At 39.3% G+C, this 12,992-nt stretch overlaps 1 protein-coding gene across 8 annotated transcripts in view; it reads left to right on the forward strand.

Annotated features, from left to right (window-relative positions):
* The window catches only part of INO80D (INO80 complex subunit D), a 72,840-nt gene extending 61,201 nt beyond the window's left edge, over nt 1-11,639 (forward strand). For 6 of the 8 annotated variants that reach the window (XM_047870614.1, XM_047870611.1, XM_047870617.1 and 3 more), the window contains one exon: nt 5-11,639. In XM_047870614.1, coding sequence (XP_047726570.1) covers nt 5-1,170 — 1,166 coding nt within the window. In that variant the 3' untranslated portion in view covers nt 1,171-11,639. The remainder of the gene's footprint in view (nt 1-4) is intronic. The other 2 variants (XR_007154732.1, XR_007154733.1) reach the window with 2 other exon arrangements.
* Nucleotides 11,640-12,992: the final 1,353 nt, after the last annotated feature.

Here is a 12,992-nt window from a genome sequence, read left to right on the forward strand (position 1 = left end):
TCAGGAAAGAACGGAGACCTTCTTCCAACTACCGAAGAGGCCGAGGAACTTGAGCGGGCCTTGCAGGCTGTCACTTCTCTTGAGTGCCTGAGTACCATTGGGGTACTTACCCAGTCAGATGGTGTGCCAGTCCAGGAGCTGTCAGAGAGAGGAATAGGGGTGTTCTCCACAGGTACTGGAGCTTCAGGAATTCAGTCCTTGAGCCGAGAAGTAAACACAGACCTAGGGGAGCTACTGAATGGGCGCATAGTACATGATAATTTTTCTAGTCTAGAGCTGGATGAGAACCTGCTCCGTTCTGCTACCTTGTCTAACCCACCTACACCCCTGGCAGGGCAGATCCAAGGGCAGTTCTCTGCCCCAGCCAACGTCGGCCTTACTTCTGCCACTCTGATCAGCCAGAGTGCACTTGGGGAGAGAGCCTTCCCAGGACAGTTTCATGGACTACATGATGGCAGCCATGCCTCCCAGAGGCCACATCCTGCCCAGCTGCTGAGCAAGGCAGATGACCTAATCACCTCACGACAGCAATACAGCAGTGATCATTCACACTCCTCGCCCCATGGAAGCCATTATGATAGTGAGCACGTGCCGTCTCCCTACAGTGACCATATCACCTCTCCCCACACAACATCTTACTCTGGTGATAATATGGCAGCTACCTTTTCAGCAGAGATGCCCATCATGGCGCAGCACTTGCTCCCAACCCAACTCGAGGTGCCACTTGGAGGAGTCGTGAACCCCAGAACTCACTGGGGCAATCTCCCTGTCAACCTTGGAGATCCCTCTCCATTTAGCAACCTTCTTGGCGCAGATGGACATCTTCTTTCCACTTCCCTATCCACGCCACCCACCACTTCGAACTCAGAGACCACACAGCCTGCCTTCGCCACCGTGACCCCCAGCAGCTCCAGCGTGCTTCCGGGGTTACCGCAGACCAGCTTCAGTGGCATGGGGCCTTCTGCTGAACTCATGGCCTCCACCTCTCCCAAGCAGCAACTCCCTCAGTTCAGCGCAGCCTTCGGCCACCAGCTGAGTTCTCACAGTGGCATTCCTAAGGACCTGCAGCCCAGCCACAGCTCTATAGCCCCTCCTACAGGCTTCACGGTAACAGGTGCCACAGCTACAAGTACCAATAATGCATCTTCTCCCTTTACCTCCCCTAACTGAGCGTGTCTGTGTGTTTGCAGGCAGGTGGGGAACCTGGTGTTTTCTATCTTTGTTTCCTGTTGATCATCCCTTTGCCCTTTTCCTAAAGAAGATTTTAAAAATAACAGATGGGGACTAGAGGGGAACTCCTTTTTCCAGTTAAACAAGTAACCCTGCAGTGGACCTCGCTTCAGTGTTCACATGTGCTCCTTTGCACTGGTGCTCATTCCCTCCCGGCGGGTTCACTCTTACCCCAGTGGTCTCCTTAGTGGCTCAGCACAGTGACTGGATAGAATTGATTTTTAGCAGCAAGTCCTAGAAGTGGAAGATACCTCAGATTACCAGTGCCCTTTACTATTTCCTAGTATTCAGATCAATGCTTTCCATTCTATTACCAGGTCTTTACAGAGGTGGTTCTAGATAGAATGGTCCTGTTCATCGAGTTCCTGTGTAAGAGACAGCAAATGGTGTGTAGGGACAGATCAAGGCTCTGACTTAGCACCAACTGCTAAACACGCACGAGGCCAGGATTCCATTCCTAATTGTGATCATGTTCAGTTAAAAAGAAAAACATTATTAGTCTTTTGACCGCCTGTGTGTATGTGTGCACCCATGTGTGTGTTTTTGTGCAGGGCAGGAAGCAGCTGTCCCATGGTTGTTCTTTTTCTTTCTTTCTTTCTTTCTGTTTTTTTTTTTTCTTTCCTAACGACTATAATAAGGCTCTTACTTCTCCTTTCCCACGTCTCACAACCCTAATAAGGTTGGTCATCCTTTCCCACCGAATTAACGAAGTTTCCCAAATAGAGAGGGTGGTGGTCTGGTGACGTGAATTGTACAACCCTCTTCCGCTAAGTTATCCGAGAACACGAGAAGCTGAATTCATGTCAGGGCCGTGGGGATGTCACAAAAAGCATGGAGTGACTGCAGGGTTGCTGAGATTCTGAGGTCTGGTGGTTATTTTGCCTTTTCAGACAGGTGTTTGTTTCTCCATCCTCTCTCATGGAATACATTCACGAGATGTAATTAAAGACCATATTTTGATGTGAAAAGCAGGCTAGGTCAGATACGTTTGGAAAGATGGAGTCTCCGAACTCCTTGGTCCATCTTTTACTTTTGAATTTTTCATGTTTACAGTAGTGATTCTTTGGTAAGAGTTGTAAAATGTTGAAGACACTTGTAGAATCAATGTGCCAGTTGTGAAGTGACGTGTAATATCTGAAGGATACACATTTTAAAGTTTCTTTCAAAGCAGAGTATGGAAATTAGACCTAAATTTTACCTACCCTGTTGGTACTTTTAAAACAATTTAAGTACTTAGATGTAAGCTGCAGAAATTTTTTTAAAGTACCGAGATTTTAGGGTTGAAAATTATATTGGGTAGTTTAGTAAGTTGGTGACTATGGAAATGAATATGTGAGGTTTCTTTTTACCTGCCTTCTCCCCTGCCCCCTTTCCAAGGGTGGAACTAGATTTTAAAGTCATCTGTACTCTTCTGCTTTTGCTGAGAAGTTTCACCATCCCCTGAGATACCATTGGCTATTTATACCTGAGTCTAGTCTAATTTACATATATATATTTTAAAAGATGAGTAGAGAGAACATATCTATTAATGATGTGATATAATAATTCATTGGTCAGGGAATATTTGATCTGAATTCCTTTTCAATAGGTAAAGATTTGGATGTATTTTCCTACTTCCTATATGTATTCTCTTTATGCCATGCTAATTCTAACCAGTTCCCTTCTTTTGAAAGCTTTTCTTTCTCTGCTTTTTAAAGGAATGATGGTGATCAGAAGGCATTATGCAGATGCCATGCGCCTGAGGTTATGGAGGGGAAATGTCCCATGACTGTATGAAATCATTATATGCCCTATTTTGTATTTATTGAAGTTTCTTTTTGTGGGCCAAAAATATGTTTGTAATATATTTAGTTTTTTTTTAATCATGATAATTGATTGGAAGATTTATTTTTTAATAGCTTTGCCTTTTTTGCAGATTGAGAAATTTCTAAATTATAAATTATGTCACAAAGCAAAATTATATTTGGTATCACCATAAATTTCTATTCCGAACGGTGAGAGCAGATAATTTGAATATTTCTCACCTGTGAACCTATGTTAGTAAGCTTTTTTATTTTAATGTACTGTAATGAAATGATGATGAGTAGTTACCTCTGCTCAGAAGCGTCATTTAGTTCGCTCCAGTCGTTTCGCCTCCCATTCTAACCCTCGCCGGATAACTGTCCATTCCCAGCAATTTGGTCTAGTCTCCATCGTGTACTAATCCAAGGTTGTACCAGAGCAGGACACTATCTTATCGGCCCCCTTCTTTGACAGCAAAGGGAAAGTCATGGGGAGTCGGTTTGAACTTTTCTGGCTATTTGTCCCTCGTGGTAGCTGCTTAAAATTCTTCAGTTATCAAAACTGAGTTTGCAGTAAGTTGCACATTTTACTGTTCGCAATTTTCTGTTTTGTGTGCATTTAAAAGCCCTTTCCTGCTTTCTAATAAGGAGGCACGAAATGATCAGGAATGTTGCCAGTTACAGCTTCACACCAAAAACTTTTGAGTAAATTCATTTTTGTTTAGACGCCCACAGTGATAGCTGAAGAAAGGGCACCCGTAGAAAGTACCAGTGTAGGTTTGAGGAATTAGCAAAAAACAAATTTGTCCTCTCATTTCATCTACTGCAAAACAAATATCCAAGCTTGCAATTTGCTTTGCCCTTGCGGTTTCTTGCGAGTCCCTTTTTGGAAGACAGAAGAACATCTGTGAACCCAGAGACACCTGTTACGTTTTTCTTTTAGCTGATACAGAGCAATTCTCGTCTATCAGTAGTAGGTTTGCTGTTAATGTGTAGAGGAAGGAATGAATTGTCTTTTCCTCCAGAAACAGGAAAATTAGTGTCTTTTAAATAGCACTTACACTATACTATAATAAGGCAATACTGGAATCAAAAACAGATTGTATGTAAGGTCCTAATTAGGTGGAAGCTAGCTTTTTATTCTAGGGTGAAACTCATCAGAAATAGTGGCAGAGAAGGGTCACTCTATTTCTGCAGTTCTTTGGGACCATTTATAAAGGCCAGTTAGATTGTGTTAATGTGATTTAATTTACAGAGTTGCTGCAGTTAATGGATACATTCTGTGCTCTGAGAATCTGAAGTCCATTCTAACGAATGATACTCACTGGCTGTGATCTATAGCATCCGAAGAAAAGATGTGTTTTCTCTCCTTTACTCTCTCTACATAATTGTTAATATTATTTTAATTAAAGTACTTAAGACATTGTTTTTTTCTCTGTAAAAATGGCTTAGTAATTTGCACATCTGCGTAGGTTATGTAGCTAGTAACAATTCACAATAGTAAATAGCAATTACACTTAACCCACCAAATGACAGACTATGCAATGGAAAAATTTTGTAATTATCGTCACAAAGCTTATATGGTGAAGGATTTTTTTTTTTTTTTCCCCTCTAGTAACCTACCACGTGAGATAGAACTGCTTTATAAGTGACTTCCTGAGCAATTTCATGCTGGCAGGCAGTGCGGTGTGTCTAGTGTCCCTCCAGGAAAAGATTCTAATTTCATAAGAAGCAAATAGTAGGTATGGAGATAAAGTTGGAAGATGTGTTTCTTTGTTTTCTTTTCCTTAAGATTGTAGTTACTGTCTTGAGTGGTGTCAGGCTAAAGAAAGCTAATACTTTATCTTTGCCAAATAATTATTTATAAGATTTATTTCTTCAATAAGCCCATTTATTTCTTCGATAAGCCCAATGTCTCAACTGCGAGCTAAGCCTCCTCACTTTCTGTGACTAACACTAAAAGCTATTCCTTATCAGAGCTCGTTCTCAGGCCACCATCGCAACCCAGAGGCAAAGACAGTGCTTTGATTTGGAAGGAAACGGTGTCTGTGATACGTGCCCGATCTGTAAGCTTTCTTCTTAGGTGAAAGAATTTCTGTTTCTGTTGACCAATATACCATTCAGTTTTTTGTGTTTTAAGTAGGCTCCACACCCAACATGGGGCTCGAACTCACAACCCTGAGAACACAAGTCGCATATTCTACCGACTGAGCCAACCAAGCACACCCCCTTCCATTCATTCAGTTCGTTGTAACTTGCGCCCTTACGTTTGTCGTCCTTCCTGCCCCCTTGCGAGGGGTTCTGGGGCTGCATCAGCAGTGTTTGAGGCGGTCGCCCTTTCTCCGAGTTAGTTCAGTAGGTTGTTGTGGACTGGTATTGCAAAAAGATGAAGATATTGATAACACTAAACTAATTATTTAATCAGTTTCGACTGCATTTGGAAAATTTTTTTTTAGGTAGCTAGTTTTCAGGTTCTTCAACCTCTTTCTTTTTAGCCTTTTAACATTCTACTAAGTTGTGTTTTTAATCTGTTTTATGTGGAATAATCTGATCCATTGGTCTTCTAAATGGTCAGCAGAACTCTGCAGTTGAATGAGGCAGTTTAAAGGATTCCTTAAAAGAAAATGTAGTCATACTGAACAGTCTTCATCTGTATCTTTTAAACCATCACTAACACCTACATCACTCCAAGGATTTTTTTTCCTGATGAGAAATACATTTCTTGGTGAGGTGGGAGGTAGAAGTATACATGTGATAGAACATCGATTTTTTTTTTTTCCCCCTCTCGCAATACATTGAAAATACGGAATCTTCACTGGCATTCTATAGAAAGGTAAAACAGTTTAATGACTTCTTAATATCTTGAGCCTTATAAGCGTTCCAATATCATACCCTGGAGGGAACAAGAATCCATGTTTAGTAGATTAAAGTAACATTTTAAATGCTATCTTTCAAAAAATTTGACATAAAATACCAGTGAAGAACATTTGGGTATCTGTTAAGCATTTCCCCCTGACTAGTGAGTTAGGAAAGAAAACCTAAAACACAAGTGAATAATTCTGTCTCCTGGTAGCCAGTGTCATTAATGCAAAAATTGCGGGGCCGACTTAGCCTCATTTCTCAATAGCAAAAATTCTCGTTCCCTTCACCTCTGATTTCTGTCAGCTTTCCCCTCTCTGCACTGTGATCAACAGAGCCAATAAAGGACACGTGGCATTTCGGAGAGCAAATTTGGTGTGACTTTCTTGACCATAAACTAGGTTCCCAAGTCTTGGGAATGTCTGACTACTTTGAGTGGCGGAGTTTTTTGGTGATCTAAAGTTGAGTCTGAAAAAGAATGTTGCAAGAGAAAAGCTTTCTAACTCTTGGTAAGCTCTGTAGGGCAGCCCAGCTTTCCTCCCCTCTTCCCTCCTGCCTGCCTGCCTCCGCCTGCCCCCAGTTCTCAAGTATGCACACGTACAGCCTGATCTGTCCTGATCGTGGCCCGAGAGTACTAGAAGCTGCCTCTTGCACTTGTTCGTTTGTTCTTACTTGTGTGTTCAAGCTGGGGACCACCGAAGTAAGCTCTAGATGCACCCAAAGTTCCCCTTGGAAAAAATGTCAGTATGCAGTGCGGAAGGTTCCAGTGCAGCTAGACGCCACACCATTGCTTTTGCTCGGGGACTAGACTGATTTGCCCTGAAAGGACTCCACCCTGCCTGGTTCGGGCCCAGTGGGCTCCAGCAGATTAGCGTGGAAGTGACAGGAAATCTGGTGCTTGGAACATTGTCTTCATCTGCTCAGAAGGGTTGGAATCAGTTCCTCGGCACAGTGATCGTTCTTTTCGCTGTACAGTGTTGAGTATGTCTCAGGGATTCCTTGTGGAAATTAGGGCAGTTTTTAAAATAAGAAAATAGTTTTAAAAGAAACTAAAGGTGACTCACCATTGAAGAGAGCGCAAGAAAGAGAAAACATTTGGTTTCATAGCCCGCCGTGTCTTGCGTAGGACTCTTCCTTTTCTCCTTCAGGCTCTCCTCCGCTTCAGCAAACAGTCCTTTCCCACCACGCACAGCTTTAAAAGTTTTATTTAAAAATTTCCTTCCCCGATGAGCTTTCAGAATACTTATTGTAGATTTTAAGAGAAAAGGTATATTAATTTATACTATTAACATCACCTCATAAATTATAAGTTTTATACTAAAGCTGTATTGAGTGTAATGAATTATGTTGCCTATGTGTTTTAATAGCTTAAAAAATTATATATGAGCTTTTTTTTTTTTTTTTTTTTTTTTTTTTTTTTTTTTTTTTTTTTTGACAAAACAAACTAGTGAAGCACCTTTTTACACTGGATCTCTGCCGTGTCAAGGTGTATAGCTATCCTTTGCTACCTTGCAGATATATAAAATAAAAGGATATCCTGGGGCCTCAAAACGTAGAACACCTTTAGACCATTTATTACTGCTCATAGAACTGTTGGGCGTCGTGTTTCTTTAGTAACTGATCTGTGGTTTACACTTCAGATGGCTAGAAGCTTAGTTACAGGGTAAATAGAAATACATAGATCAAGCAAAGCTCCCAACTACTGTAGCTGGAATTTGTAAACTTAAGTTTTTAAGACCTCCTTTATTTCCTATGGATTTATTCTTTAATTTACAGTTTATTCTGTAAGTTGGGAAGTAAAATAGAGAAAATAATAAGTCTAGATGTTCTCAGTGTCTTATTCAGGAACTTTTTATCCCTCCTCACTAAGGAATTCCCACTGTGACTTAAAAATAGAATTAAATTACTCGTGTGCATGTCTCTGTCTGTGTTTTTACACACATGCAAAAATATACATGGGGGGGGCACGTGTGTGGGAGAGGTGAATGTGTGCTTAGGTGAAAATAGAGGAAGGTAACAGAATGTATTGTAGAAATATGACTATTTAGAGGGGGCTATCAGAGTTATTTTCTCTTTGTCTCCGTAGTATAAATACACCAAATTCTTCATTATGCTATCTTATGTTAAAAGGCTATCTCTGATATCATGTGCATTTTCTTTTAACTTTTGATTAACTTATATATTACGCTATGTTTTTAAAACGACGTGAGAAACAGCAGGTTCTAAGACCAGCCTCTCACCTTTGAGCATAAAAATTAGAGAGAGAAAGAGAGAGAGAGAGAGAGAGAGAGAGATGCAAACCCAGACGTGAGCTGTGTTTATCTACTGGGGTGATGGGACCAGATCCGTTGAACCTTTCTTTATGTTAATAATAGATCTCTTCATATTCTGAGTTAGAAAATCTTGAACATCTTTTCTTGGTAAAGTTAAGGAAAGTATAGGCTCTTTTTAAAGAATGCCATTTTTTGAAGGGACTGCTTTGTTGAAAGAGTTGGTGGGATCATTTCACCATGCATATTTCAAAGCTGGGATGATTTTAGTTATCTCCAAAAATCAAAAAAAATTTTTTTTTTTACTCATTTGTGCTCTTACTTATGAAGTGAGTGTGCCCCCGGCCCCCGTATTTTGGTTACAGGAAAAATTATGCTACCCTTGACTTTTACCTGATTCATAGGGAATTTAAAAAAGATACATTCCTATAGTTTGAGTTTTGTCATTTTGCCATACATTAATTACTGGAGTATCTGATGGTCTCAGATAGCCCAAACCAGAGTTGTTATTAAGTGCTCCAATCACATTTATATTTAATATTAAAAAAAAAATCATGTACTTTGAAATATGTCAAAACAACTCCTGATACTACACCTGAATTTGTAGTTCTCTTTGAAGCCTCATTCATCTTAGGTATAGTCAAGACCTAGGAGAGCTTTACATGTCATTCCTTTTATAGTTGTATTTCTGCATCTCCCAGTTTCATTCACTCTTGCTTTATGGATTTAAAAAAAAAAAATCTGCATATTTCTTGTACATATGCATGCAAATGAAAGAAGGGGGTTGGTTTCGGTGCCACTCCTCCCTTCAGTTACTGGTTAATGGGATTTGCTAGAATAAATTCCCCCTGATTGAAGGGTGAAAATAGACCCTTTTGTGTATATCTGTACAGAGATGTGTATATGGGATGTGGTGGCACTTTGCTGAATGTGAACTTGCCTTGTTAATGGAAAGATTGAAAAGTATTATGTTTATTTATACATTTGTATAAATCTATATATACACGTATGTATATGTGTGTGTATAGATAAAGCTATATACATATATTTCCCTAAATGTGTGTGTGTAATAGATAAACAGCCTTTGTGAAGCAAGATTATCCGTCCCTGGAAAACTCTGGGTTATTCTGTAAGCAAGAGGAGGTGACAGTCTAGAGTACATTATCAGCGCATCCTAAGATGGAAGTCCTTTGGATGATAGTCTTGTTCATGGTTATTATAAGTGAATTCCTGCTAGAACTATTCTTACTTTCCAGTTCCACTATTCTTCACCTTCATGCCTTCTCCTATCCAAGTACTAACTAACCAGGCCCAACCCTGCTTAGCTTCTGAGATCAGACGAGATCGGGCGCATTCAGGGTGGTATGGCTGTAGAGTTTCACTGCCTTCTAAATCAGTCTCTCATCACACTTCATTTGGTACTCCCCCCTCCCCCCCCTTATTATGGCCTTTCTAGCCAGAAGCATTTGGCTTAAGCATATTTCATTAACTCCTCAGTTTCTTTTAAAGATCTTACGCTCTTAAATTTTCCAGAAGATGTTAAGTTTTGGTAATAGTTTCTAGAGTAGTTTTGAGGATTGGGCATTCGTCTTCGTCTCAAAAACGAGCAAACCAACAGTCAAACAAAACGCATTTGAAAGTTTTACCTAGATAATTTTGGGACATTTTACTCACATTGGCAAAGAACATAATTACGATTTTATTAATTGATAACAGTGTTAAGTTTATTTTCTCATTTACCGTCATCAATTTGTCACTTAAAAATTTGGTTTACTTTGTGTTTTAGCCACAAATTTGCCATTTTCATTTTTCATGGAAAGCGTACAACGTCACGCATATGCCTCTTGAATTCTCTAACTCCTTTTGCTCATGATGAAACTGCTTTAATGAATTCTTACATAATGAGTTTTGCTGTATTTCCTCTTGACTTTTTTTCACGTTGCTGACATTCTGTTTTAACTTTGCTGCAGCTCTCTACAACACTTGCATCCCTATATATTGTGCCTTTAAAGCTCTTATGCACACACAGACAAAAGTGTATATATACATGTTGGAGCATGTGTACATATACTTTCGTATATACTCACACAGTATGTCTCATATATTGTGGGAGTGGATATATAGATATTCAAAGGCAATGAAATGTTGCTTTCCAGATATATATGTATATAAATAGTGTTGATATACTGTATATACACATGTATATGTATGAGTTTTAAATGGCAATCTTTTACATTTAGCAAAATGCTGCCCCTACTGGAATATTGTCACTGCAGTGGCAGTTGTATGTAATGATTTAAAATACATTATCGAAAATTATTTAAAAGAGCATTTAAAAGTCTCATCTAAAGACATCCACACATTATTTATTTATCTTCCTTTTCCTTTTTATTGTTACTTTTTTTTTTTTTTTTTAACTGAAAGGGAGACTGTCATTTTTTAAAATGCCATCTGTCCCATAGGAGAAAGAGAGAGAGCGCTGGAGATTCACTTGAGGAACCTTGTGCATTTTTCCTCTCTCTCAAATGGAGATGTACCACAAACCAGCCTGTTTATTTCAGTTATAAAGCAATCCTAACATTTCCATTAGTGTATGTCATCCACCATCTTCTGGACCAACTTAATTCGCCAGTCTGCCTCTTCCTTTCATTAATAAGTAATGATCACTGAGATCATTTTGCCTGGGGGGGGGAAGTTAACTACTCTCTAGCTGCAGGGAATTATATCACCTAATTGTTATTCTGCCTTGTTCAAAATTCAACTTTGAGGGAAGGCAGCGCTCCTGAAGCTGTCTTGAGCATGTTTTGCATTTATTTACTTAAAAGGTCTTCCCAGACATTTTTTTTTTTCTTTTTAAAAGAGCTCCAAGTCTGCATGCACTTGCCATAGATTTCTTATTCCCCACAACTTCAGGTGTTTTCATTAGTATATCAATTTGACACGCCGAATGACAGACTATTAAGGAAAAAAACGTGGAATATTTTATTTTGTGATGAGTTGGCAGCAGATTGCATTTCAAGACCTCACAGAGAGAGGAACATAAACATAGATGGACAATCCTCCATTGTAAGACGTTAACAAAAAACGCAAAAACAAAAAACAGTGGATTGAGAGTTCCCCTGAACACTAAAACAGAGAGGTTGGGGTTTGAGGGATTTCATGGAATAGTTTAGCTGGAACTTGATATCAGAAGCAGCCTTTAACAGAAAGCCTCTTGGCAATTGAATGGTACTAACTGGAGTCCTGAGGTGTGAATTGAAACCAAGTTGCAGTGGGAAATCAGAGGTGAGGTGGTAACATCTTTGAATCCAGTAAGTGACAGGTTGCACAGTTGTAAAATCTCTTCTTACCAAGTAACTGCACGGTAGCAAGGACTAGCGGTTCTCAAAGCCCTTCTTTTTCAGTGTTCTCATTCACCTTGGCACACAAGTATGTTTAACAGGCCATACATTAAAACTATTTACAAAAAAAAAAAAAAAAAAAACCTGCTTAAAGGGAACTTACAAACTGAGAATCTTCTCTCTATTTGCATGAATAGTGGCTAGAAGCTTAGTTATATGCACAAAAGCTAAGGGGCCACTCGTTTCTGCACAGACTATAGGAGCAAGATGAGGAGGTTGGCAGGTTTGGGTAAGAGCCCCACCCCCCCACCCCCATCCCCCTGCTGCCCAGTTCTAACGGAAAAGCATATCTATGGCATTGAGTATGGTATTGCTGGGGGGGGGGGGGGGTGGGGGTGGGAACCACATTTTGGGAGGCGATGGGCTTTTGGTTTGTAATTTCCCTTTAAACATGAAGAGATGGCTCACATTTTCCATATATATCTCAATGAATGTACTGTATTACTGTTTTAAAAATTTGATGAAATAATAATGGATTGGTCTCCTTTTGTTATCTGGTCCTTGTTTAATTTGTTTAAGGGTTTTTGTATACAAAAGTTTACATTTTTATGTATATTTTTCTTGTGTAAAAACTGATGTAATATGTGTATAAAACACTGTATGTATTATCTGTATATAGTGTGACAAAATGATTTTTCTTTCTTTCTTTTGGATGTATTAATAAATCTTGCTGTGAAGTAGCCTTGTTTTGGGTATAATTTCCTTTGCCTGGATATACATAGAAGCTGCAAATCCAGGGCACACATATTCCCCCCCTTTGTTATTTAAGTAGAGTAATTATTTTAATGTATTTTATCAAGAACTCCAGGGAGATGTATTCATGGTTCTTTATGGTTAGACCAACAACGATTAATATTCGTAGTAGCTATAGATCAGTTAAAGCCTAAGTGAGTTTAACGTGGTATCTAACCTTGAAATGCAACCAGAAGTTGCATTTCTATTTGATTTAGTCAGAAGCCCCTTCTCTCTTCATTTTCATAGCTTCACAAGTATAAGAAGAACTTCATGCTGTATAACCAAAAGTTTAAAAAAAGAAAAAACTTGAAGAAACATCCTTTTATTTTTTTTATTAGGCGGATTGGAACTTTTCATTTCCTGTGCTGTCTTGTTGCCAGAGGATTTTGTGGTACCCATAGAGGCTAGGATAAAAATCAAAAAGAGAAATTAGTGAACTGATCACATATCCCTTTTCTTAGAGATTTACTATTTTTCACTTCTGTGGGACATTTAGACTGGTTTTCCTTCTTCCTTAACCCAGGCATGCTTAAGATACATCTAAAATTGTACTTTGCTTCTCCTAAAGAAGGTGACATTTTGAGACCAGAAGTGCAGATGCCCACAGTAGGAGTAAATTGGCCCGCGGTAACAACGTCATCCATCCCAGGCTCCACTTTTGAAATTGACAAGGTATGAAGAATAATGCTTGAAATTGATCTGTCCATTTCTTCCGT

This window comes from Prionailurus viverrinus, chromosome C1 (assembly GCF_022837055.1).
Source record: "Prionailurus viverrinus isolate Anna chromosome C1, UM_Priviv_1.0, whole genome shotgun sequence".
Classification (NCBI taxonomy): domain Eukaryota; kingdom Metazoa; phylum Chordata; class Mammalia; order Carnivora; family Felidae; genus Prionailurus; species Prionailurus viverrinus.